This window comes from Gorilla gorilla, chromosome 9 (assembly GCF_029281585.2).
Source record: "Gorilla gorilla gorilla isolate KB3781 chromosome 9, NHGRI_mGorGor1-v2.1_pri, whole genome shotgun sequence".
NCBI classification, from domain to species: Eukaryota; Metazoa; Chordata; class Mammalia; order Primates; family Hominidae; genus Gorilla; species Gorilla gorilla.
Window position 1 is genome coordinate 119,620,154 of NC_073233.2, and position 26,505 is coordinate 119,646,658.

The window sequence follows — 26,505 nt, forward strand, 5'->3', positions numbered from 1 at the left end:
CCTCACAGTCCTAGTGGACTTTTGGAAATGGAGTGGAAAAAGGAAGTAGGTGAGGTCAGAGATGGCCCAGGCCTGCGGGCCCGATGCTCTTTCAGGGTCTCAGGGAGTAAATGTCAGTCCCTTCACCCCGTGTGGATTCTGTAGAATGCAGTTGGATTCATCCTGCAGGCAGAAGCACATCTGATGACTGCATCCTAGGTGACAGCACATTGTCATGCTCATGTTGTTTTTCTGCTCTTCCAGAAGCCCAGCCTTCTGTCAAAGGCCCAGAACACCTGTCAGCTTTATTGCAAAGAACCACCGCGGAGCCTTGAGCAGCAGCTGCAGGAACATAGGTGAGAAGGGGACTTTGGCCAAAGAAGTTGCTTCCTTTTCTGGAAGCCTTGAGAACACTGAATGTGTTGTCCTTTTCCTCTCACATTCGCCACTACTAGGAAAATAGGTTTTCTGCGTGTGTCACAGGCCCTCTGAGCATGATTACTAAGAGGATATCTCAGTATCCATGGAGGATGGTCCTGTCAGGCACTGGCAGCCCCACAGTGTACTTTGTTTTCCTTTTCTTCTAGCGTTTCCTCTTTGGGGTATGACTAGCTCCAAGCTTTCACAGTCAGTGGCCCAAAGTATAGAGGTGGGGTAGGCGGCACAGGAGCCTTCCGTCCTCCCTTACTATCATGTGTGCCCACAGCCTCGCTAGTAGAAGCAGCTTGGCCAAGGTAGACCTACCCTAATCAATCCATCAACTGCAGATACCTGCAGAGGCCAAGGTGTGATTATCTCCCCTTCTAGCCTCTCCAGAAGGGAAATCATCCTCTCATTGTTTAAAGGAAAAAACTCGGAGTCAGAGAAAATGCATTCCTGCTCACATTAGTACTGAAGGATCATCAGAACTGGGGGGCAAAACATGAGATTAGGTTTAAGAGACCCAACACAATTGGTTCCCATTCCCACTTGTTTTTGCTGACATCAGAGAGACTTAAGTAGAAGACTGAAGCTAGTGACTGGTATTGCATTTACATTAAAATTGCCATCACTTGAGAAGATTTAAAATTCTTTCCTTTGATATTACCAATTTAGGCTCCAGCAGAAGCGACTCTTTCTTCAGAAGCAGTCTCAACTGCAGGCCTATTTTAATCAGATGCAGATAGCAGAGAGCTCCTACCCACAGCCAAGTCAGCAGCTGCCCCTTCCCCGCCAGGAGACTCCACCGCCTTCTCAGCAGGCCCCACCGTTCAGCCTGACCCAGCCCCTGAGCCCCGTCCTGGAGCCTTCCTCCGAGCAGATGCAATACAGCCCTTTCCTCAGCCAGTACCAAGAGATGCAGCTTCAGCCCCTGCCCTCCACTTCCGGTCCCCGGGCTGCTCCTCCTCTGCCCACGCAGCTACAGCAGCAGCAGCCGCCACCGCCACCACCCCCTCCACCACCACGACAGCCAGGAGCTGCCCCAGCCCCCTTACAGTTCTCCTATCAGACTTGTGAGCTGCCAAGCGCTGCTTCCCCTGCGCCAGACTATCCCACTCCCTGTCAGTATCCTGTGGATGGAGCCCAGCAGAGCGACCTAACGGGGCCAGACTGTCCCAGAAGCCCAGGACTGCAAGAGGCCCCCTCCAGCTACGACCCACTAGCCCTCTCTGAGCTACCTGGACTCTTTGATTGTGAAATGCTAGACGCTGTGGATCCACAACACAACGGGTATGTCCTGGTGAATTAGTCTCAGCACAGGAATTGAGGTGGGTCAGGTGAGGGAAGAGTGTATGTTCCTATTTTTATTCCAGCCTTTTAAATTTAAAGCTTATTTTCTTGCCCTCTCCCTAACTGGGAGAAATCGAGTCACCCAACTGGAATCAGAGGGCCTGGCTGGGGTGGATGTTGCTTCCTCCTGGTTCTGCCCCAACACAAAGTTTTCTGTGGCAAGTGCTGGAACATAGTTGTAGGCTGAGGCTCCTGCCCTTCGGTCGAGTGGAGCAAGCTCTCGAGGGCAGCACTGACAAATGTGTTCCTAAGAAGACATTCAGACCCAGCTCTTATGCAGGATTACATCCATTTATTATCAAGGGCAACCTTGGTGAAAGCAGAAAAGGTGTGTGCTATTGCATATATATGGGGGAAAAAAGGCAATATATTTTTCACTGAAGCTGAGCAACCACATATTGCTACAAGGCAAATCAAGAAGACATCAGGAAATCAGATGCACAGGAAATAAAGGAAAGCTGTGCTTTGTCATTGAATCCTAAGTTCTTAGCTGCTGATGCAAGTTGTCCCCCAAGGCCATCACAAAGCAGTGGGGCATGAGCTGTGTTTCAGGGGCCACTAAATAACAGCTGGTACTGACCCCAGAAACCGCCTTCATCTCCATTCGGAAGCAGGTGACACACCCCTTCAGAAGGTGCCCTGGGTTGCCGAGTGTCAGAATATACTCAGGACTCCAGAGGTGTCACACGTGGAACTGACAGGAGACCCGCCACCGTGGAGGCAGGGGGCAAGAAACTCAAGAACGCAGCAAGAGCACCAGCCCTGGGCCAGGGAAGACAGGCTCTTCCTGCAGTTTCTCGTGGACACTGCTGGCTTGGGGGCAGTCGGTCTCCAGGGTACCTGTTGTCTCTTTTCCGATGTAATAACTACTTTGACCTTACACTATATGTTGCTAGTAGTTTATTGAGCTTTGTATATTTGGACAGTTTCATATAGGGCTTAGAGATTTTAAGGACACGATAAATGAACTTTTCTGTCCCATGTGAAGTGGTAGTGCGGTGCCTTTCCCCCAGATCATGCTTTAATTCTTTCTTTTCTGTAGAAACCAACAGTTTCCATTTATGTCAATGCTAAATCCAAAGTCACTTCAGAGTTTGTTTTCCACCATGTGGGAATCAGCATTCTTAATTTCCTTAAAGTTTTGACTTGTAATGAAATGTTCAAGTATTACAGCAATATTCAAAGAACCACAGATGTGTTAACCATTTAAGCAGATCATCTGCCAAACATTATTATTACAAATAAAACTTAACCAACACTTACAATTCAGTCATCAAAGTAAGTAAAAATTAGATGCTACAGCTAGCTAACTGTATCCCTAGAAATGATGAATAATTTGCCATTTGGACAGTTAACATCCAGGTGTTACAAAGTCAGTGTTAATTCTAAAGATGATCGTTTCTGCCCTTTAGAATGGCTTGTCCCATCAGCAGATGAATGTGTTAAGCACAAAGCATCTTCCTTAAAGCACAAAGAGAGGGACTAACTGATGCTGCATCTAGAAAACACCTTTAAGTTGCCTTTCCTCTTTGTAGTTAGCGTCCAGGCAGGTGACATGTGGAAAGTCTAGGGGGTTCCATTCTGGCCATGCGAGCCCAGCTCCTACCAACGTCGGTAACTTGAGCAGTCCCTGTTGCTGGCCAGAGACTGCCTGGTCGCCAGCGCTCACCATGGGTGCCAGGATGCTTCGCAGAGGCACTGTGCTCACGGTTGGACTTGGTGTCAGTGGGAAAGGGCAGTGTGGGGACTGTCATTTTTGTGATTTAATAACACACAGTGAAAATCCAGGAAGAATGAATTAAGCTTCTTCTGGGAGTTGTTTATTCCTGCTCGTGCTTAAGATTGATGATTTCGTGAAATAAAGAACATCATTTCATTTAAGAGATCATTTCATTAAGATCTCTAATCTGTTTTGAGTCTTTACAAAATAGCCAGTTACAAAATGGGGCTTGATTTGTTTAGACTGAAGGAAGACGTTTTCCCAAAATATACTACAGAAGTGCTACAATATTTGCGATATTAAAATGCCTGCAGATTGAAAATGGGGGCCACTCATTTCAGAACTGCAGGAATGGTGTAGTTACAGATCGACATAAACTCCTGCCCCCCAACAATGCCATGAGCTGCTTAGTCCAGGAGACCTGGGAGCTATGGCAGGATGGTTAGGCCAGCCGATGAGGGACTGCAGAGAGGCTACTGGAAGGTTAAGGACCCAGAGAGAAATCGAGAGGTGCCCTACAGCAGAAAGGCCTATCAGGAGCTGTCACACACGGCAGCGGCGTGGACACCGGCCTGATGCAGAGTGTGACCCCTCCTGCTGGGACCTGTGTTGTAAGCTCCTGTTTGCTTATCTTGTTTATTTCAAGCAGAAATAAATAAATTCCATAACCCTCTGTATTGACTGCAATGTAAGCTGCTGAGGAGACTGGTTCTGTTGGTCAGTCAGGTGTTTGCTCAGCCCTGTCTGATCACCTGTGCTGCTCTGTCCCTAACTAGTGACCCATGGAAGCTTCCAAGCAGTTTTCTCTTCATCACTACTAACAAAACACTAAGAAGGCTTAGTATCGCTCTTTTTCTGCGGGGCTACTCTGAATTACTGACTTGCTTTCCAGTCTGATTCACGTTAGCAGTGTGTACACTACTGTATCATCATCAGCTTCATCACCCTGTAAACCAGGCTCCTCTGAAGAGACTTTGGTGAGATGAACGTGAGGTAAAAATTTCGTTCGGCAAAAAGTGCAATATGTGTGGTACTTTATTTTTTATGTTCTTTTTTTTAAATCCGGGGTATTAGTCTGTGCTTTGGAGAAATGCACTAGCTCTGCAATTTCCAGCTGGGCAAGTGTGTCTCTAGTTATCTCCACGCAACTGATACACTGGTCCCTGTAAGGCAAACAGCATGTTAGCCCGACAGGAAGAGGGGGCCCACTTTCACATTCCCGTGACACTGACCGTCCCCAGCTGCCCCCTCGCCACCTCTGCCTGCACTGCCCTCTGTCACCGTGGGAAAAGAAGGAGGCTGATGGTTCTCTACACCAACCACCTTGAGAATCCCTGGGTGGGAGAGCATCAGGGCCCACCAGGGGAGTGGGGATGGGGCTCAGGGGCTGTTCGTGCCCATCTGAGCAAACCCCTTCTCTCTTCCATCCACTTTTGCCTCCTAGGGAAGAAAAAGTCAGTGGCCCTTTCTTCCTCAGATATCAAGACCTCCCAAGTGTTTAAACCGTATGCTGGAGTCAGTGGGTGGGACAGACAGGAGCCGAGGACTGAAGCCAGCCCTTGCCTCTTGTGTCCCTTCCCAACTCTGGTGCTGGAGAAATGGGGTGCTCTGCATTTTGATGGGGAGCAAGGGGGGACCCCCCTGTAGGAGTATCGGCCTCTCCCCTGCCCCCTACCCTCTCTCGTGGACCGAAGTCTCCAGCAGAAGGGACTCATCATGAGACTGACCGACTCCCCCACCTCCACCCACACACCCAGTGTCATCAGTCCTAAAGGCAGGGAAACGCTCACAGAATTCTGCCCACGGGTTAGACGTGGGGAGAAGGATATTCCCAGCTCCAGAGTGATTAGGTGATCAGCCAGAAACTAAGGCAAGGTGCCAAGCAGCAGCCTGGAGTCACAGTTGGTCCCAGGCAGCCTCTGGAGACATGTGGGCAGTTGAGGATGCAAGGACAGAGTGAGTGAGTGGCGCTCCTTTTTGGGGTCCTCCAGCCTCTAGTCAAGCCCCAGGTTCGTAAATATGTTTGTATTACATTTTAAAACCTGTATCAACAGTCACATTTAAGCTCCCTATTGGTTTAAAGAAAATTCATACTCCAGGTAACTTTTTCCCATTCGACCTCCTGTAGAGACAATATGCAGTGTGTCATTTCACAGTATCAGTCCCTGTGAACAGTGGCTGACACCGGTGCCGGGGCTGACCTGCTACACTCGAACTCCTAAACTGGGCTGCCTCTAACTGCCTCCTGGGAAGCCACCCGAGCCACTCGGTCTCTTTGTGCCTAAACATGAAAGGTGAAAATTGGAGAACAGGGAGGCTCGTAAGTTGGAGTCATTGTACAGGCAGGGATCTTTGATCATTTTGTTGCTTCTGGAATTTATTTAATTTTTTTTTTTTTTTTTTTGAGACAGAGTCTCGCTCTGTCACCCAGGCTGGAATGCAGTGGCGTGATTTCAGCTCACTGCAACCTCCACCTCCTGGGTTCAAGCCATTCTCCTGCCTCAGCCTCCCAAGTAGCTGGGACTACAGGTGTATGCTACCGCATCCAGCTAGTTTGTGTATTTTTAGTAGAGATGGGGTTTCACCATGTTGTCCAGGCTGATCTTGAACTCCTGACCTCAGGTGACCCACCCACCTTGGCCTCCCAAAGTACTGGGATTACAGGCGTGAGCCACCACACCCGACCTGGAATTTTTTTATAGAACTTATCTTCAGAGCAATGTATGAAAGACAAGAGCAGTATCCGCCGGGCGCGGTGGCTCACGCCTGTAATCCCAACACTTTGGGAGGCCAAGGCAGGCAGATCACGAGGTCAGGAGATTGAGACCATCCTAACACAGTGAAACTCCATCTCTACTAAAAATCCAAAAAATTAGCCGGGCGTGGTGGCAGGCGCCTGTAGTTCCAGCTACTCGGGAGGCTGAGGCAGGAGAATGGCATGAACCCGGGAGGTGGAGCTTACAGTGAGCCAAGATCGCGCCACTGCACTCCAGCCTGGGCGACAGAGCAAGACTCCACCTCAAAAAAAAAAAAAAAAAGACAAGAGCAGTATCAGCTGCCTCTGTTTCTAAACTGGACAAAGAGATTTTCTTAAAGTTTCTATCATCTCCCTTCTGACAGGTTCTACAGTGTGGTCTGAAGCACCTGTAATGTCAGAGCCCTTGTCTGGCCCTTGGTGGCAGGTGAACAAAAGCAGTGGAGTCTCTCACCTCCCAGTAGCCTCTCACATTCTTATTTTACCATTTTTGTCCTAATTAAGGTAGCCTAGCTGATTCTAGAAGACTGACAGCCATCCTACGTGCACCCCCACCTTGTGTCCACATCTTCTCCAGGCAGGTTTCAACCTATCAGCAGACTCAGGCACACACTGGGGCACAGATAGAGAACCAGGCGGCAGCAGTGCCCACAGACCCACCCAGGGAGAGCTTTGATGGGTTCTGCCCAGATACTCTGCTCGCCCACCCACAAGGGAGCAATAGCTTATATTTGTACATTAGTTTTACCAAGCACTTTCACAAGTACTCTCTTCTAACCCTCACAACAATTCTATGAAATTAGCTGGGGAGATACTGTCCTTATTTTTCACAGCTGAAGAAACCAAAGCTCTGGGAAGTTTGTGAGTTCTCTGAGATCACAGCTGGTGATAGAAGGAGCTGGGACACGCGCTTGGGTTGACTGGCTTCTGGTTTTGGTTCTCTGGCTTCTAGCTCTGGAAGAAGCCCTCTCTTTCCCTTCTCTTTCCTCAGTAGCATCTGACTCTTTTCATAAGCAAACAGCTGTATAAACAAAGCCCCCATTTTGGTCAAGCACAGGGTGAATGTGACATTGTTCCCACAACCTTATTCTCCACTCAACAGCCACCTGGCTTTGGGGAAGAGGCCGCCTTCAGGTGACAGTGCAGCTGTCCAGGTGGCCGTGCACTGAACCAGGCTGAGGGAGACAAAAAACCCCGCAGACCCGCCTGCCTTTCAACATCCAGTTAACTGCAGAAGTTTAGGCTCACGTCAAAGATGTCTAGTTTTTCCAAGTTACAATACAGCAGTTTCCTACAGAACACCCCCCTCCTCAATTGCCAAGGGGCCGCATTGCACGGCATCAGGCCACCACTGCAGGCCAGCAGATTCCACCCCATGAACGGTCATGAACTCAGCCTTTGTCTCAACGAGGGGCGTAACATTTCCTTATAGTCAAGCCCCATCAAATAGAAGTGCTTATTACTTTTAGGATTAAAAAAGTAATAACAGACTTTGACTTAATACTCTGTCTTTTCAGAGGCAAAGTGGGTGGGTAGAGGGGAGCTTTAAAAATAGAAGAAGTACAAAACAATATCCTGGAAACATATGACCCCAGATGGAATAATGTCACATTCCCCAGTGCAGATAATGGGCTGCTGCTGGCTCTGTGGTATCTGTCTGCAGAATATTTGCTCAGTCAACGAAATTCAAGTGGTGAGACCTTTCCACCATGGGTGGTAAGAGAAACCTGCCTTCACCAAAATCTCTGAAGGGGAAACAAGTGGAGAGAAAGGTTTGCTTCACTTCGGGGACTGCAGTTTGAGAAATAAAAGGGATACAGAGATATCTGCACTTTGTAGAAAGGGCAAGATTATTTGCTTATATCTGAAGGGAGGTGGGTGGTTTTGCTGGATGTTTGGTCTGAAAGAGTTACTTTTGATAAAGTTAATCTAATTGTAGTTATATTTTCTGTGTGCTTTTTTTTAATTACTAAGAAAAAAATTGGTGAGTTCAGTAGCTTTGGTATTATGAGTGCAAATCATAATAGCTCCAATGTGAAAAAAAAAATCAAAAGTATAACTTGTCACTTAATGTTAGAAAATTGCCTAAAATGCAATGTAATAAATAATCTTTGTACCAAATAGTAATTTAAATGGGGTAATTTTCTGCAAGGAAAATGTACTGTTTTTATGTTTCCAACCCTCTTGAATTAAAATAAAAACAACTTGTTTTCTAAGAGCCCGGGTGATGTGAATGTCAGGTTAATGCGATAGGGTTTTTGCCTCATCGGGCCTTGGGTGGAATTTTTAGAGTATGGAAGGTGGCTGTGTTCCCTGAGTTCTGGTGCTCATTTCAGGCTGCAGAAAAGGACAGTGGATAATATGTTCTCATTGACGTCAGCAGGGTAAATAATACCTTGCTCCGAATCGCCCGAGTACACGTTAGCCACTGCAGATCACTGACGGAAGCACTGCTAACCGCAGCCTGCACAAGGACAGGGCCCCGCTGGGCACTGCTTAATTACTGCTCCTTGATTCTCAGAGTCCCAGGGCAAAGCGCATCAGCCCAGGTAGCCTGGGCAAGGGCCTCACGCCGCGGTAGGAGGAGGGGAGGCAGATGCAGGGGGCCCCAAGGACAGGCAGCTGCAGGGCAGGGGCTGGAAATGGGAGGGGAGGTGCTGCGAGCTGCCAGGCAAAAGACACTGCTACTTAGTCACGATGTCACATCTCTGGGGTCTGCCAAAGGCCTCGACACTGCACGTGCGCTCACACAGTGCGCTCCCTCACATGGGCGGGGCACCCTTTTGAGGCCCAGCTCCACGCCCTCAGGATGCTGGAGGCACCATGTGCCAAGCTGCTCTCCTGCATCCTGGACCTGTTTCAGTGCCAGGCCCTGAGTGAAAGGCCACTGTTATATCCAGCTTGCTGGCAGCAGGATCTTGACTGAAATTTGGTTTCACTCAAACCATTCCAATTGAGCCCATGCTATAGAACAGAGACAGTTCCCTCCCTGAGGGGTGAGCCGCTGGTCTCTGGGTAGCGGTGGGAAGGTGCAGTCGGCAGGGCCCACACTGGCAGAGGCTGGAAGGAGCGGAGCCCTCTCCACCGACGTCCACTGCTGCCCGACTCTGCTGACAATAGCTCAGTTCTGCCTTAAACTGGTGGTTACCCCTTGGCTACCCAAAATTTCGGTATTGCTGAGTTTCATTTCTTTTTTAAGGAAAGCACTAAATTTCAGTAACAATGTTTTCCCTTTCCCACCAGATTTCTCCATCATTCTTATTCTGTGTTGCCAAAAACAACTCCAATGCCCCAGGACGCAGGCAAAATAACAGACCAGTGGCCAGCCAGGCCCCAACCCCGCACTCCCCAGGACACCCTTCAGTTCTGCAGCCTTTGTGAGTCGAAGGCTCCAGCAGGGTGGGGAAGGAGAGCAGCAGGGAGGCCTGCACCCCAAACCCAGGGCCTCTGCCCAGTGGATGGAACCGGACAGCAGTGCCTGCACTTCCCAAGTTCTCCATCAAGACGCAGGACAGGTGGGAACAGGGCCCAAGGTTCTGTTCCTGGCGAGCAGCTGCTTTCTGCCCCACTAGATCTTAAATCGAGGACTCAGAGATCCCCTTGACATGCAAGCTATGGACTCTTCCCAAAGAGCATGTACACAGACCCAGAACTTCGGACACAGAATTTCAGGACAGGAGTTGGTTCCTGGGTCCCCGAGGCCCCCCTCCCCACCAGGGACCAAAGTTAGGAACCCCTGACTCAGCCTCTGCTCTCTCAAAAGTTCTTGGCCAGGTGCTGTGGCTCACGCCTGTAATCCCAACACCTTGGGAGGCAGAGGCAGGTGGATCACCTGAGGTCAGGAGTTCAAGACCAGCCTGGCCAACATGGTGAAACCCTGTCTCCACTAAAAATACAAAAATTAGCCAGGTGTGGTGGCGGGCGCCTGTAATCCTAGCTACTCTGGAGACTGAGGCAGGAGAATCACTTGAACCTGGTAGGCAGAGGTTGCAGTGAGCCGAGATCGCACCACTGCACTCCAGCCTGAGCGACACAGCAAGACTTCATCTCAAAAAACAAATAAACAAACAAACAAAGCTCAGAGGGACCCTCCCTGCTGATGGGTTCTCATCCCTCCCTGGGTGAATCCAGGTGACAGGGAGCCTCCTGCTTGCCAGCAGCCCGTGGGCACCATGGGAGGAAGTTCTGGGCTTTGTGCACTAAATCCTGGGTGCTATGTGGCTACAAAGGAAATGTCACCTGCACAGAACATGGCTGCTCTGCCCTTCTCATTTCAGCCCCACCAGTGACTTCAAAAGCTGAGCAGCCCTTGAGCGATGGATTATCACACAGGTATCATCCTGGACAACGTCCCTTAGGAGGCAGATGTGGGTCCTGACTGAAGCGAAGGGGCTGGGCCCTCCCTCAGACACAGGCGCCACTGGCACACCTGCCTCCCCCCAGGTATGAAGCTGTGCCCACAAATCACTCAGGCCAAACCCAAGGTCAGGCAGGGCAGAGAGCTTGCCAGGCGCCTCGGCCACTGTTCTTTCCAGCAAGCCTTCCTGCTGCTGCCTCCCTTTGTCCATGTTTCTGGGGGGATTTCCTAGGGCAGACTGACTCAGAGCTGCTCTGAAATTGGCAAAGAGAGATTCCAAGCCCAGGGAAAGCATGAGCTGGGCTGAGCCCCCGAGCCAGCGCAGTGTCTGGGAGGGAGGAGACAGGGAGCCGCAGCATGGGAAGCGGACTTCCCCTGGAGCCGAGCCCCCAAAAGCTGGATGAGCAGAAAAGTTCAGAAAATGTGGGCCCAGAGGAAAATGAGGCATTAGGGATTGAGCTTCTCAAAGGGAGAACTGAGTCACTCTCTCCTCAGGTCGGCTGGGACAGTTCTGGCTCCAGCTCCTCACTCCCCAAAAGTGAGATGCCCAGAGTGGGGCTGACTGACAAATCAGACCCTGAGGAGACTGTTCATTGTCACCCCAGGGCCACCCACATAGTTGGGGGTGGGACACAATGGAATGGAGGAAAAGCCCACCAAGCCCTTTCCTCCAAGCACGACACACACAGCTCCCGGAGCGCACAGCCTTGCCTGTCTCTTCTGTCTGGGATCCGCCAGAACTGCCTTCCAGTCGCTACAGAGCCCAAATGCTTAGCAGCGCCCCTGTGCCAGCAAAGTGAGGGCTGAAGGGCAGGCAGGCAGTGGAAGGGAACCAGGGATGAGAGGGCCAGGCAAGGAGGGCTAGGCACAGAGCAAGCCTGGGAGAGCAAGGCCTGGCTCCCACCCAGCCCGGGAGCTGCCACCTGGCCACCCTCCAGGCAGGGACAGTCTGGGAGGCAGCAAAGAACCTCTGACAGAGGCCTCAGCCCCTGGTGCCCTCTCAGCCCTGCCACTAACCCAGGCAAATCATTGTAAAGGCTGGTGTCTCCAGTGGTAACTTGGAGCACAGGCTGGCTGGCTTCACCCCTGGGTTTACTGCGAGGGGCAAATGCAGCCTGGCCTGGCACTCCTGGAAGACCCCCACTCCCCTGGAGGGCTGTCACAGAGTCCCACTCTGCCTATCTTACTTTAACTCTTGCCTGCCCCAACACTAGGTACAGAAAATGGCTGCTTCTTGCCTGTGAGCTCTGTCTTCACTGACTTAAGGGTGGTTGTGCTGTTCTGAGCATCTGCTCCAGGCTAAGAACTGGGAACTCTGCCCCAGGATTTCTGAATTTTCGGAAATGAGTTCTAGGCAGCATCAGACATGGGTACCACAAACATAAGAACATCCCTGAGAATCTATGTCACAGGTAGGAGGATTTTTATCTCCAACTGTTAGGTCAAGCTCCAGTGTGGAAAAGACTTGGAAGGCCTGGGGGAGTCTTTTTGTGCGGACAGCTCGGCCCCTAGGCCCCACAATGGAGAGGGCACTGACAGGAGGTCAGCCTAAGGACCTGCTCCTGTGGGCCCTGTCACCAGCCTACGTCTGACTTCCCCAAGGACTTCAAGGTCCAATTCCCTTAGCTGGAGGCCACTGGGGATGGGACTGAACATCCCTGGGCTTTGGTCTTTGTCATCAGTCCTCAGTTTGACTGGACTCACATCTCCTGTAGTCTTTCTGGGTTCAAGAGAACAAAATCCGCTGGCCAAGAGGTTGGCCCTTAAGGAGCTCCTCCCCTTCACACACTCCCAGCAGAGCTCCTCAGAGCTGCCCTTGAGACCCCCAGGGCAGCGCGAAGGCCCTGCCAGCCTAACTCTGTGGGAGGAACAGGACACGCAGCTAGATGCTAGAGGCTGGCTCTAGGACAAGCGAGGTTCCTGAGCTGCAGAATGGCTCCAGCCTCAGGCCCAGAACTACCTGGTTCACCAGCAGGTGCTGATTAAATCCAGAGAAGAGACCCGCATCGAAAGGCACAAGTCAGAGACCCTCAGGGCCCAAGGGACTCTCTGAGTTTGGGGAAAATAAGGCAGGCAGGAAAAAACCAGAAACAAGAGCAGAAGGGGCATGGAAGGCAGAAGATGGTCTTAGCTGGGACGTGGCGCAGGGGCTGGTCTTGGGTCAGTGTGTGTACAGGACAGACTGTGTGCAGAGAAAAGGAAGAGGAGGAGGGTGGGCGCAGTCAGGCAGTGTCTGTGGCCATTATTTATGGATGCTTCACTTGATTTTAGTCTCCAAACCTGGGCTCGGCATGGAGACTGAATGTCCCTCACAGCTGCTCCTTCCTGCAATAACAAGACTGACATCACTGTTGTCAGGGAAATGGTGTTTTGATTAAAATCATGTGACAGCTACTTGGTGATTCAATAAACAAATCCCCTGTTAACCCCTGCCTGACAAGGCCCGTCAGCAGCTTCAGTGGGGTCACCCTGTGTCCCATCCAGGAGTGAGCCGCTGCCGGACCCGGGGCAGCAGGGTGTGGGAGGTGACCCTCGCTGCTCCCTGGCAGATCCTGCCTGGGTGGACACATGTGACATCCAACACAGAGGCACCTCCACAGACTTCAAGGGTGCCAAGGAGGCGCCCTTCACCAAGGGAGACTGGCTCTCGCCCTTTCCCTTTTCTCTTCAAGTGGCGGGCCCAGCCCCAGGGATGTCCAATGGCTCCCTGAGGGCCCTGAGGCTGGCTGAGAACTGACAGTTCCCGGGGCTCTCAACAGCAACGCGCTCACGCTCACCCCATTCGGACAGATTGGCAAGTCCGCTACGCACCCTAGACAGTGAGGGGTTAAGAACAATTTCTGGTTGCAATTGGATGACTTCCTGGATCACTCACTTGGCTGCTGGCCCCTGACACACAGGGCTCTGCCTGGCAACAGCCAATTCCCTTTCCATCTCACCCTCGGGTCATTTTCCTTAAGTGAAACAAATGCATGGAAGGCTCCCTGAGTCATGGGGCGGGGGATTTTTCTGAGTTAAATGAACTGAAGCCTCAGAGGCCTAGCACCACTGGGCCTCCTTTCCTGGAAAAAAGATTCCCAAATAGACATGACAGGGGTTGGGGGAGATTCATGAGGGACCAAAAAACAATGATAGCACCTACCGCCTAGGGTGGGTGAGGATGACATGAGATTTGAAGTGCCTGACAAGGTGCTGCAGTGACCAAGGCTCGAGGAACGGCAACTAATTCTCAGTAACTCCTCGGCTAGCGGAGGCAGCCCGGGCCCTGTCAGAGTGGAGCAGGTCAGCCATGGGAGGGCCGCCTCAATGATCCACACTCAGATCGGGTCATACCACGCATTCATGGCATGAGCAGCTGGCTCTGAATTTGTAGGAAGACGTAACCCCTTTCTTCCCAAAGAAGTCTGTGGTTTAGGCCTAAAAAATGTGTAACTGTCACTCCCACTCCTTCAGCCAAGCTCTCCTCCCTGAGGCCCAGTTCTGTGAAGACGACATGGAATCCAAGGGCTGGCCACCCCTTGAATCCAACTGGACAGTGGTCACCCAGCCCTTCCTCCCACTGTGCGGCCACTGCAGGAACGGCTGGAGCTGCCCACGGACAAGTGTGCAGCCCCTCAGGAAGGCAAGAACGTTCTAAGATGAGTGACTGCGATTCTGGACCTCAACAAAAGGAAAAAAACGTTTTCATGCTTTCGGTTCACATAAAATGAAAAGCCATGTGACTTAAAAGGCAGCCTTTTTGATGTTACTTCACTGAATTTTCACTAAGCGAACCCACTAGAATGGGTGTGAGAATGTCAGATTTTTCCCCATGAACTAAACGCAGTCTGGCATCCGCACGAGGCAGCCAAGCCCTGCTGCTCTCCTTTTCTGAATGTATCTGTAAGCCACAAATCGCCATCCTAATGAATGGCCCTGGGGCAGTGGCTGGCACCCACTGACTGCTGAACTGGGGCTTTTCACACCACTTCCACACAGAGTGGCATCCAATGGGGCTTGTAGAACATCTAAGCTGTTACAGAGAAACTTGCAACTATTTTTATCTTGAATGGAAATAACTGAGAGGAATTATGGCAAGTCACTTCTATATTATGCGAGGAAAGTGGGAACAGCCCCTTTTTACAAGCAATTCTTCACCAAACCCCACTGGTGTCCTCTGTATGGGCCTCGCTGTTGGACTGGGAGGTGATGGGAGATGGGCCTCAAGCTACAAGAGTGACAGCTCTGGCCGGCGACCCACCTCTCAGAAAGCATTCCCAGAATGAAGTAAGCCAGCCAGCAACAGGCTTTAAACATCTACTCCCGGCCCTTAAAATTGGACTCATCCCCTGGGGACAAAGTGAGAGGTGCTGCTTCTCCGCCTACCCTGTGGCAGCTCCCTGCACACCATGTCACCCTGGCTGCCCGCAGCCCTGAGGGCAGGACTTGACCCCAGGCTTCCGGGCACTTACCTTCCCCATGTCCTCTCCAGGCACTGTGGGTCTTGGGAAGTGGTTCTTGTCAGCCCGAGGGACACTGGGTTCTCCACTGTCCTTCACAGGAAAATCTAGCTTCCTCAGCCTTTGTGCCACCACTAGAGACACAGACAGTGGCGCTGTAACTGTCCCTGACCAGGGCACATCCCTCCCAAGCCCACCTGCGCTTCCCAGCCAGGATGCCCTCAGTTGTGCCAGCAGAGTTGGGAAGTCCAGCAGCAGCCTACAAGTATATGGGGCACTGGGCAGAGAAAGCTGGGGCAGCCCAGGGTCGTGCTGAGGTGCCTTTCCCTCGGGGCCCTGGAAAGCGCCACCCCATCGGGCCTTTTGGTGTCCACCTGGCTGTTCCCCACATCCTGGTCACTGATGGTCTCCAGAGCCCCAACCACAGGAAGGACCTGGCTCCTTTCAGAACTCATATCAGTTTAAGAGATAACTCTGGAGGCAGAAATGGCTTGGCTTTTCGACGCAATGAGTAATTAAACTCTATTCGTCCTCCGGAAGATTTCCATCCCAACTGAACGTTATGTAATTTCCTGGAAACAGCAGGCTCGTGGAGGCAAACGGGGGACAGTGAGACTATTCTAGGTACAGAGGACTGGAGGGAGACATGCGAGGGAAGAGGAAAGAGGAGAGTAAGGAACTGGATGGAAACAGGAATACTGGAGAATCAAAGGGAAACAGTTACATCACATCAGACTGCAGTCACCTCAGCTGCTAAACCAGGAGAACACTGGGCAACAGGGCCTCTCCCTCTACAGTTTCATATCCAAGCAGTGGAGAAAAGTAAGAAGCTTTACGATAAGAGTGTCACCATTTTTAAAAGTCAGAGGAATTTAAGTAAAAGGCAAGAGGACAGAACAAGCACCTGACCTGTTTGGCCACCCTGCCCTGCCATCGCCACAGGCACAGAGCCAATGTGACGTCTAAGGGCAAGCCCCAGCCTTTCAGTTTAGTGACAACACAACAGTTAACAAAGGAACAAAAGTGCACCAGGTTAACCGCCGGGTCAGGAAGGACAGGCTTGCTTCCCCGGAAGTCTACGCAAGCAACCTGAACGCCTGGACGAGCCAGCTCAAAGGTCAGGCTGCCGTCTCTGTTGAGTCAGGACAAGTTGTCTGGCAAAGACCCCTGGGGCTCTGCATCACAGTGGCTGAGCTGTGGTATTTCTGTGAGCTGAGGGCAGCCCGTTATTTCAACAAGACCTCGTTAGAAACCACATATTCACCTGCTTTCCTTCTTATGAAACAAGATGCATCCTCAGGTTCACATCTTCTTGGTAGCACAGAGAGAGAAACAAGACCTGGTCTCTTAAACCTGTGAGGGGTAAACCCCACACAAATTACAGAGAGAAACACCAAGGTGAATTCCATTGTTGCTGAGACATTTTTATTGGCATAGGTTATATGTTTGTGTGTGTGTGTGTGTGGGTGTGTCTGCTTCATTTTTCTAATCAAACAAACAACTGATGTAAGCTGCCAAGGATGAAAAACAACATTACATGTCTGAAGCAATCAGACAAATCCACACAGAACTGTAGTCTAAGCCAGGGGACCAGAAAAGGGTCACATAAAGCTTGTTTCCTGAAAGCAGGAAAATCTTTCTGTCAGTGGGAGAATAAGACACAGTCTGGTTCTTCTGATGATTTGTTCCATGCACACATTGGAGGATATTTTAGAAATTCATCCATTGAACACATTTTTATTGAGCACCTATTATGTGCACCAGACACTGTTCCAGGCACTGGCGATACAGTAGAAGATAAAACAGACAAAAATACCAGCCTTACAGAGCTCCTAAAGCCTATATTCCAGTGAAATCAAGATAGGAGAACTTTTCCCTTAAGTTTAAGGTAGTTAAAAAAAAAAAAAAAATAGGAGAACTAATTCATGGAGAACATGGCCAAGTTATGAGCCAAAGCACAATTCCTCTGAAGAGTACCAAAACAAATTATCTCTCTATTGCTTAAGTCAGAAGGAAACAATGAAACCCCTGAGGGGTCACCACAAAAGACAGAGGCCCCGCTGAACCCCCTGACCCATGCTTGAGAAAGCCAGGGCCCACTCTCCCTCTCTCAAACAGTTTTAGGGTAGAGAAGTCAATGCTTAGGGCTCCTCACCGGGAGACATAAGGTCATTTTAAAAGTCTGTCCCCAAAACAATGGCATTTCCAACCAGAGTAAAGCAATGGTTCCAATGCAAATCTGCTTCATGAAGACAAATGTCTCTCAAATATGAAATTCAATGAAGAAGAACATAACTTGCAGGTAACAAAAAATAAAGACCCATGAAACTAAAATTAAAATGTTTACAGAATAATAGCATAAGATATTAAAATGAGAATATAGAAAAAGATTTGTGCTTAGGAAAATACTTAATTCTTGGCCCAAAGTCATAAAATAGAAACTTACTATAAGGTAATTTGGCAGTTTAAAATGCAGACAGATAACCTCTGATTTACAATTTCTATTTTTCGAATGTAGGACAAATTTTAAAGTATTTAGTAAAACTTGGTTTTATGTAACAAATATACAAAGTCTTAGAGGAGTCTTTGGGCCTTCACTAAACAGAACAGGACTTGTTAGATTTAAAAGAGGTTGTGAACAAAATCAACAATTCAAAAACCAAAAGGGTAACAAGCAAACCTCATAGCAAGATGCACTGAGAGGAAAATAAACTATGGGAAAACCCCCTTAACCAAAAGTCATGAGACAAGGTGAGTTTGATTATGTGAAAAATGTTTTTTTTTTTTTTTTGAGATGGAGTCTCGCTCTATGGCCCAGGCTAGAGTGCAGTGGCGCGATCTCAGCTCACTGCAACCTCTGCCTCCCAGGTTCAAGCAATTCTCCTGCCTCAGCCTCCTGAGTAGCTGGGACTACAGGTGTGTGCCACCACACCCGGCTAACTTTTTTGTATTTTTAGTAGAGATGGGGTTTCACCATGTTGGTCAGGCTGATCTCGAACTCTTGACCTCAAATGATCCCAAATAGATGCTTTTTAAAAAGGGCTTTAATACTGTTTAAGTAGTTCAAATAGGCTTCCTCACTATTAATTTGCTTCAGTAAACTCTTCAGCTTAACTCATTATCTTAAATTTCAGAATTAATGAGGTTTTACTGTAAAAGTAGAAAAGCAAACACTTCAAATGATAAGACTCCAGTATCACCCATACTAAAAACTTAGCAATAAAACTGCAGTTTGAAAAGCTACTGTACAATGCAGCAAGGACTAGGTGTTAACACTGCTGGAAGCAGAGCCAGGTAAAGAACAGGAAATCTGCACAGTATTATCCCTGTGGTTCTGAGACTCATTCAAAATACAGAACTGCAATCTCACAATGAAACAGACATACTGCTTATTAGGAGGCACTACAGTTAAAGCTTTTTAGAAAAGAGAGAGAAGTATTTTTAAATGTAGGCACAGTGGTGAGCTGTTCAAATTCAGTTAGGCGTCAACATCACACATTAGCAGCAAGATGCAGCCACACTTCAGGTTTCTGAATGACATGACTACGGACAAAATTGAGCAAATAAAAACCAAAACAACCACTACATTAACCCTGAGCTTCCACATTCCCCTTTCACATGAGACTAATGCAGACCATCATAATTCAGGAAAATGTGGCTTTCATTACGGTCAAATCTCAACATGTCTCCCGAAGAGTTTATAAAATAAGTTATTCTAAACATGTACATTTAGCTTTGGAATGATGGAGAGACACAGAGATATAAGTAAACGTCAAGAGAATCACTCCACTCCACGTCTGGGTCCACACCCGTCCAGGCTTTGTCTGGAACATTATGTGGCTGGTGCCTGATTCCACAGTGAGGATGCAGGAGCCCAGGTGGTGATGGATAAAGCATTAGGAGACAATCAAGTGTCAGGAATTGGTCAATAAGAACGGCTTAAATAATGATTTAACAAGGAAGACGAGTAAAAAACAATCCCATTTCATCTTTAGAAAGAATTAAGTCACTAAATGATTTCTTCTAAGTTGTTGCCATTTGCTTGGATGAGATCTTGAAGGTTTTCCATTCCTTCTCCACCCAGTTAAGAACACATTGACTAGAAATCTGTGACAAGAATCTAGTAAAGGCCTTTTCCCTCCTGCTCCTCATTATGCCAATGCAAGAACTGGAAAATTCCAAACAAAATCAGGTTAGTGGTATAGAAAGTTCATGAACAATCTATGTGAATATTAAGCACAATAACAATGATCCAAACGTATCAAACTAACAACTTCTCACTGTGGTTACTGTCTTTACTCGGCCAGGCTAATCAGAAGTGAAACTTTAAAAACTGGTTAAATTCCAAACGAAAAACTATTCTTACCAGGGAGAATCGTATTTCCTACCCAGTCCTACATGTAACTAAGAAAAATAGTCTGCTCACTTATGAGAAAATGGTGGGCCAAGAGGGTTCTAATCAGAGAGACACCAGCATTCCAGGAACTTACTACCCTCCCTGTTTCCCATAATACTTATCATCCTACCCACTTAACACCTCTCACATAATAGAGATAAATCCCAGTTAACCAAGGCATAAGCTGCAAGGCAAAAGAAGGAAATACATACCACTTATAGCTTCCTGTGCAAAGTATTTGACATCCCTGTCTTCATCTTGACCTAACTTCTGTAGTACTGGCTTCACTTCTCCCTGTAAAGCACTGACATTCAAAAGTATTATCTGTGAAAGACAGTCTAATGGGCCATAGAAATCCTTTTTGGTGTATATGGTTAATGGTAATTGTTAAAATTTAAAGTAAAAAAAATTTAAAGACATTTATAAACTTGACAAATACACAAAATAATGTCTAAAGAAATTCTCAGCAAAATCAGCTTCAGACAATGATCTACACATATACAGAGCTTAAATATAAAAGTCATAGTGAACATCCTCAAAAATAGTTGCTAAATTATTTTCTTTAAGCAAACCCAGATCTTATGTGAAAATCCCTGAACTTAATTTTAGCTAATTACTCCCCACTATAAGGTAAAATTTAAAGTACACTTTTAAAACAAGACTAAACACTAAAATCTTACTTGGTATCTAGAATTGGTCCAATTTTTTGTAGAGATTTGGCCACATTGAAGCGAACATTTGCTACTTGGTCTCCTGCCATTTTTAATACGATGGGCAGCATTTGCTTAGTAGTTATTTCCTGACCACAGGCCTCAGACAGTGCCTAGAAAAATAAATAGGATGGCACATTTAAAATACTTTAAAAAATTCCAAAATCTAATGAAACAAATTAATATTTAATAAGAAAATAATTGACCAATAGGAAAATATTTCTAGTTTGAGCAGCTAAGTGGGGGACACAAGAATCATTCAAATGATCAGAGAATTAGACCAGAATTCACAAATAAGTTGAACTTTTAAAATACTATAGTTTTGTTGTTTTTTTTTTCAGGCGGAGTTTTGCCTTGTCGCCCAAGCTGGAGTGTAGTGGTGCGATCTCAGCTCACTGCAACCTCTGCACCCTCTGCCCCCTGCCCGAGGTTCAAGGGATTCTCCTGCCTCAGCCTCCCAAGTAGCTGGGACTACAGGCATGCACCACCATGCCCGGCTAATTTTTGTATTTTTAGTAGAGACAAGGTCTTGCCATGTTGACCAGGCTAGTCTCAAACTCCTGACCTCAGGTGATCTGCCCACCTCAGCCTCCCAAAGTGCTGGGATTACAGGCATGAGCCACCGTGCCCAGCCAATACTGTAGATTTTAACATGAATTTTAAAATTGACATTTTCTCTCATCTCCTGTCTATTCCAATTAATCAATACAACACATATATTCCAAATAGAAGACAGTATATTGAGAATTCAGAAATAGTCATGAATAATTTTGCTTTAATGACTAAGCTTAGCAGTAACAGTTATGTTATACTTACATTAATGCAGAATAAAGTGGTCATTCTATGCAAGTAATTAGGATCATTTGCCATTACTAACACTTTGGGAACAATAGTATTTTGGGCCCACTCTGTACCAAACTTCTGAACTAGTTTCATGAGGTTGTTGGTGGCAGCTTCTCGGATGGCGTATACTGCAGAAGAGGTCAAAAACATGTTCTCATATTGCTTATTGTTTTTTAAGCATAACCTAGTTTACTTACATGAAAATCAAATGTGGACCAAAAGCAAAACCTCTCTGCAATCAGACTCCACATGTAATCATGCTGCAATGACAAGCATGCTCAGCTCCAACTCAGTTTCCAAGTGTGCATAGCCACAGAAAAGGGATGCAAGGAGCTCACCATATGCATCATCAATTATTTAACGAACACAAGTGCCTACTATGTGCTACAAAAAGAATACAGAAGATACTTTCCCTCACAAGAAATATGCTCTTATCAGAGAAATGAAAGCTAACACACTCCATGAAGTCACATGGTGTAAGAGCAATTAGAATGAAGTGTGGCATTGTGTAGTAAAGGCTGTGAGGGTTGTAGCAGTGCAGAGAAGAGTGAACAGGGAAGGTCTAGGAAGGCTTCAGCACAGAAAGAAGCCTTGACTGGGCAGTGAAGATTTGGGAGAATCTGTGTAAGTGGAGAGAAGCGGGGAGGAATTCCTAGAAAGGGTAAAGACATGTATCTAGGACACAAACGGAAAAAACTGAAACCTGTGAGACTTCGAAGTTAGACAATTAGGGTGGACCCAGACCGCAGAGCATTATGAAAGACTTAGATTTGATTAGGAAAAACAGTGATGGGTTTTTAAAGCAAACTTGTGACCTGATGACCAATGTGGAATTTTAGCAAGATTATTCCAGCAACGTCATGGAGAAGCGACGCTGACTGAGAAAGACATCAAGGAAATGGTGTAGAGGCCACTGTGGTCATCTATACAACAGCAAATACAAACATCAGACTGACTTGCTTCCTCTCCATGAAAATGCTTAGGTTGAAACAAGATGTCAAATGTCTTTGAATCAATGTGCCTGCCTTAACATCTAATAATTCCCTATATCCTTTGATCATTTATCAAAGACATAAAGCTAGATAATAAAGGTCTCAGCTACAATCCTCTCACAATTAGTTGCTATATACAGCACTGAACAAAAACAAGCCTGGTGTCACTTCACTTTACAGATCCAGTAAGACTCAAAATTTGGGCTCAGATTAACAAGTCGAAGGTGGTAGGTACTAATTCCTTATTCTACTTCTCTCCCCAGGTGGGCCCAACCTTCCTGGGATGATAGGAAGGGCAGGAATAGCTATCCAAGCCACAGTCCCAGTCCTAGGCAATTTATACAAGCCTCCAACCAAGAAATAGGCAACTTTTTCTATTCATAGATCCTTCTGGGCAATGATGTTGAGAACAAGCAAGACAGCATAGACAAGTGACCATACAACTGATTATCAACACTTAAACTGACAGTCTACAGGAGAAGCAACCTTTCGGTAAGACTCAGATGCACTAAGGAGCAAACTCAAGTCAACTGTTTTACTGTAATACAGATTCCTTCCCTTCATATCCATAGTCTTTGTCTTTCGCCCAAACCCTTCCCTGTCCTCCCCACTAAACAGAAGCTAGCTAGAGTATTTGTATCTTCTCCTCTAATTTTTTTTTTTTTTTTTTTTTGAGACAGAGCCTCACTCTGTCTCTCAGGCTGGAGTGCAGTGGCGAGATCTCGGCTCACTGCAACCTCCGCCTCCCGGGTTCAAGCAATTCTCCTGCCTCAGCCTCCTGAGTAGCTGGGATTACAGGCGCCCGCCAACACACCCGGCTAATTTTTGTGTTTTTAGTAGAGACAGGGTTTCACCATGTTGGCCAGGCTGGTCTCGAACTCCTAACTTCAAGTCATCCACCCGCCTCAGCCTCCCAAAGTGCTGGGATTACAGGCATGAGCCACCATGCTCAGCAAATTACTATTTTTTTTTAACACGCTTTAGATTTTTATCATAATGCCATTACCATAGGAAGGGATCTCTACTGGCAGAAAAACCAGAGACTGGGGAACACACATGCACAGCCTTGACCAAGACCTTAACTGCACTGAACTCTACTTGGCCAGATGCCTACTATGTTCTTGGTTCCTCTGACTGTTTTCAGAAGAATGCAAACCATTCCAGAGTTCTGCCTGTTTTCTTTTGTCTATTTCTGTCTCTTTCTCTCTCCCCATCTCCTCCCAAGGCCTGGCTGACCTGCAAGGTTTCTTTGAATGTCTATCTATGCTCAATAACCGATACCTTCTCCTTTCTCCTATAATAAATAAATAAATTTCCCTTCTACATTCCTCCCTCTGATCAAAACTGTCTACTCAACCACAGGAATACAGGTGAGTGATACTTTCTTCCTTATACTTCTCTGGAATTTTCACAACGTTCTTTTAGTAGTTTCCTAACTAGCGGAAAAGTTTCAAAAACTCTAACTGATCCAGTGATCATTATATAACACTTATCTGAAATGCAAAAGCAAAAAAGCTCCTGTGATTAAGTACAAAACAATTTCAGAGCTGTTATTTCATTGGTTCATGGAACTCTTGCAGTCCCCACTTCAGCATGCTGCTGCAGTGAAATAAACAAGGGTTTCTCCTGCTCCCAAGCTGAAAGAGAAAATCCGAAAAAAGGAAGGAGTAATCAAGTTGCAATCAAGAAGACAATCTTACAGAGAAAGGGTGCCAGGAATTTAATTCTTTGTGGAATATTAGAACTTTAAAAATTCCTCAAAATAAAACACCATCTTAATCTAAAATGCCAACTTTTAAAGAAAGCATAGAATGACTTCAGGTCAACCCAAATGCCCATCAATGACAGACTGGATAAAGAAAATGTGGCGCATATACACCACGGAATACTATGCGGCCATAAAAAAGGAATGAGTTCATGTCCTTTGCAGGGACATGGATAAAGCTAGAAGCCATCATTCTCAGCAAATTAACATGGGAACAGAAAACCAAACAGTACATGTTCTCACTAATAAGTGGGAGTTGAACAATCAGAACACATGAATACAGGGAAGGGAACATCACACACTGAGGCCTATCAGGGGGTGAGGGGCGAGGGGAGGGAGAGCATTAGAACAAATACCTAATGCATGTGGGGCTTAAAACCTAGACGACAGGTTGATAGATGCAGCAAACCACCATGGCACATGTATATATCTATGTAACATAACAAACTTGCATGTTCTATGCATGTATCCTAGAACTTAAAGTAAAATAAAATTTAAAAAAGCACAGAATGATTTGCTAGGATGCACCATTCCCAGTAACGTTAAATATTTATCAGATATAACATAAACTTTTTTTTTAAAAGTGGTATTTCTTTCCTATGATTTGCCAAATTTTAATTTTATTTAAAAAGAAATAAATAGGCCACAACAAGATAACTTTAGAGAAGAAAAAGAGAAATAAAGAAGTCTACAATCCAGTTTGAAAACACTGGAAATACCCACATATATAAGCCCTTATACATTTTCACATATTTTTTCACATCCTTCCTCTTCACACTCTTAACCATATGATCCTCCATATGATGCAAATATGCCTTTCACAAAACCACCCACACGTATAAGCAGACACAAATATCCTCATTCCTCCCAAATTTCCAGGCATAAGCACCCATAGATGAACAAAGAGATACACTAAATACATATATCAAGTATATAAAAGATACTGTGGAACTGACTCAGATTATCTATTACATCCACCAAAACGTGGAAACAAAGCTCAAGGACAATGTCACATGACCCCATAGGGGCCCTCACACTCATCGGAACAGGTCTAAGACAACACTGAAGCTGTCAAGTCTGGACCTGGGATCTGGCAGACACAGTACATCTGTCACCCACTGCTGCCTGGCACACAAGGGGATACACACATATACCTCTACCTGAAGCCTCACCAGGAAGTCACTTGCTCATTCCTGCTGTCCTTTCTGACCTGCCCTGAGCTCACCCTCTCCTAGCATTGTAGCAGCAGCAGTGAGAGTACAAGCAGTAAGCCTTCCTTTCACCCAAACCAGAAATCCAGGCCCTCTCTATCCCTATGGCAAAGCTAGTGTTTCCCACACCTAAGAATCCTCTACTGTCTCACTGTAGATCTCCTCTTCTATGTCACCTCAAAAAAACCAAGTAGCCATTTCTCCCACCCAGGCCTTTCATCTAATTCCAATCTCCATCCAACCTAGTGTATAGCTGCTGAAGACACCAATTACAGGATGGTCAAAAAGAGGATCTTCAGATAACGGAGGAGTAAGTAGGTATATAAAAGAGATGGTCTGAAGATAATGTAATAGATTGAGTAAGAAAATAATGCAAATAAATTGTTTAATGGAGAAAATAAAATCTAAGATACAAAAAATTGGTAGAAACGTCAAATTTATATTCAGAAGATTAAACTTTAATTAGAGCCTTTCTTCATTCCTACAATATTAAGGCAAAATATCTGGTCAGACTGAGATTCCTTTCTAAAAGGAAATGTATGAAAATCATGGATATACGGGCTTTCAATAATCTGTTTTTATCTACTCACCATGGTCCACAAGCCAAGCCATACATAAAGAATTCAGCTTTTCATCAAAGAATTCCACACCCTACAGATACAGAAGATTCCATTAACATACATTGCCAAAATTCAGAAATAAAGATGGTCTATTTACATTACACCAAGGTTACCTGAAGGCTAAAAAAACTTGTTTCCAAATAAACCAGTAAAAGAGATAGAAACACCACAGGAATTACAAACAAACCATAAATCTATTTATTGGACGGAAATCATAAACCAAAAAAAAGCATACGTGAGCTGGCATAGGCCCTGCTAGGTAAAAGAGAACAGGGTGGCCAGAAGTCGGCCACAACACTGCAAAAGAGCAGGAAGAATGCACTGTGTATGGTCTGCCAAGCAAATCTGGATTACCTGTAAAAATGAATTACCCAGGAAAACACCTGTCAGTAATATTACTAATTCTCAATCGTCTTCCCTGTTTGGTTACTATTATGACAAATCCTTAAGGATAAAGCAACTGACCTCAAGACACAGAGATATCCCCAGTTAAAGAGAGTATTTTCGAGACAACAGGAGAAAGCCCTGGAGGGAGAATAAAGCAGGCCCAGGACTACAGGGCATATGGCCCAGGCATGGCTTGCTCTCCCAGCCCTGTTCCTCCCGACTGTCAACAGGTGGCCACTTCAGTGCAGGCTGGGGATGGGCTCCGGGAGCAGATTTACACAGTCCTCTAACCCCGGGGCTTCCACACCACATGGAGAATGCTGTGACACACTTTCCTAGTGCCTCCCTTCTGGGGTCTACACATTTACAGTCTTGCTTCTTTGAACTCTAAGAAGTTCCTGACTGGTGATTCTATATTTTAAAAAAAGAGGTAATATAATGTGTCAGTGCTTTGAAAATAGTGATTGAATAAGACAAAATAGCTTTTTTTTTTTTGAGACGGAGTCTCACTCTATTGCCCAGGCTGGAGTACAGTGGCACAATCTCAGCTCACTGCAACCT

The 26,505-nt window shown here is 46.7% G+C and overlaps 2 protein-coding genes across 9 annotated transcripts in view; one reads left to right on the forward strand and one right to left on the reverse strand.

Moving 5' to 3' along the window:
- The window catches only part of SIK2 (salt inducible kinase 2), a 128,825-nt gene extending 120,383 nt beyond the window's left edge, over window positions 1-8,442 (forward strand). The window contains exons 14-15 of the mRNA XM_004052108.5: window positions 244-335; window positions 1,075-8,442. Coding sequence (XP_004052156.1) covers window positions 244-335; window positions 1,075-1,708 — 726 coding nt within the window. The 3' untranslated portion in view covers window positions 1,709-8,442. The remainder of the gene's footprint in view (window positions 1-243; window positions 336-1,074) is intronic.
- PPP2R1B (protein phosphatase 2 scaffold subunit Abeta) overlaps window positions 4,487-26,505 on the reverse strand; it is a 39,520-nt gene continuing 17,501 nt past the window's right edge. For 2 of the 8 annotated variants that reach the window (XM_019036834.4, XM_055355492.2), the window contains 7 exons: window positions 25,528-25,588; window positions 20,943-21,097; window positions 20,097-20,239; window positions 19,629-19,720; window positions 15,033-15,154; window positions 5,671-5,750; window positions 4,487-4,632 (listed from right to left, as the gene is read on the reverse strand). In XM_019036834.4, the coding sequence (XP_018892379.4) occupies window positions 5,688-5,750; window positions 15,033-15,154; window positions 19,629-19,720; window positions 20,097-20,239; window positions 20,943-21,097; window positions 25,528-25,588 (636 nt within the window). In that variant the 3' untranslated portion in view covers window positions 4,487-4,632; window positions 5,671-5,687. Of the gene's footprint in view, window positions 4,633-5,670; window positions 5,751-15,032; window positions 15,155-16,419; window positions 19,189-19,628; window positions 19,721-20,096; window positions 20,240-20,942; window positions 21,098-25,527; window positions 25,589-26,505 lie in introns of those variants that run through there. The other 6 variants (XM_019036835.4, XM_055355494.2, XM_019036839.4 and 3 more) reach the window with 4 other exon arrangements.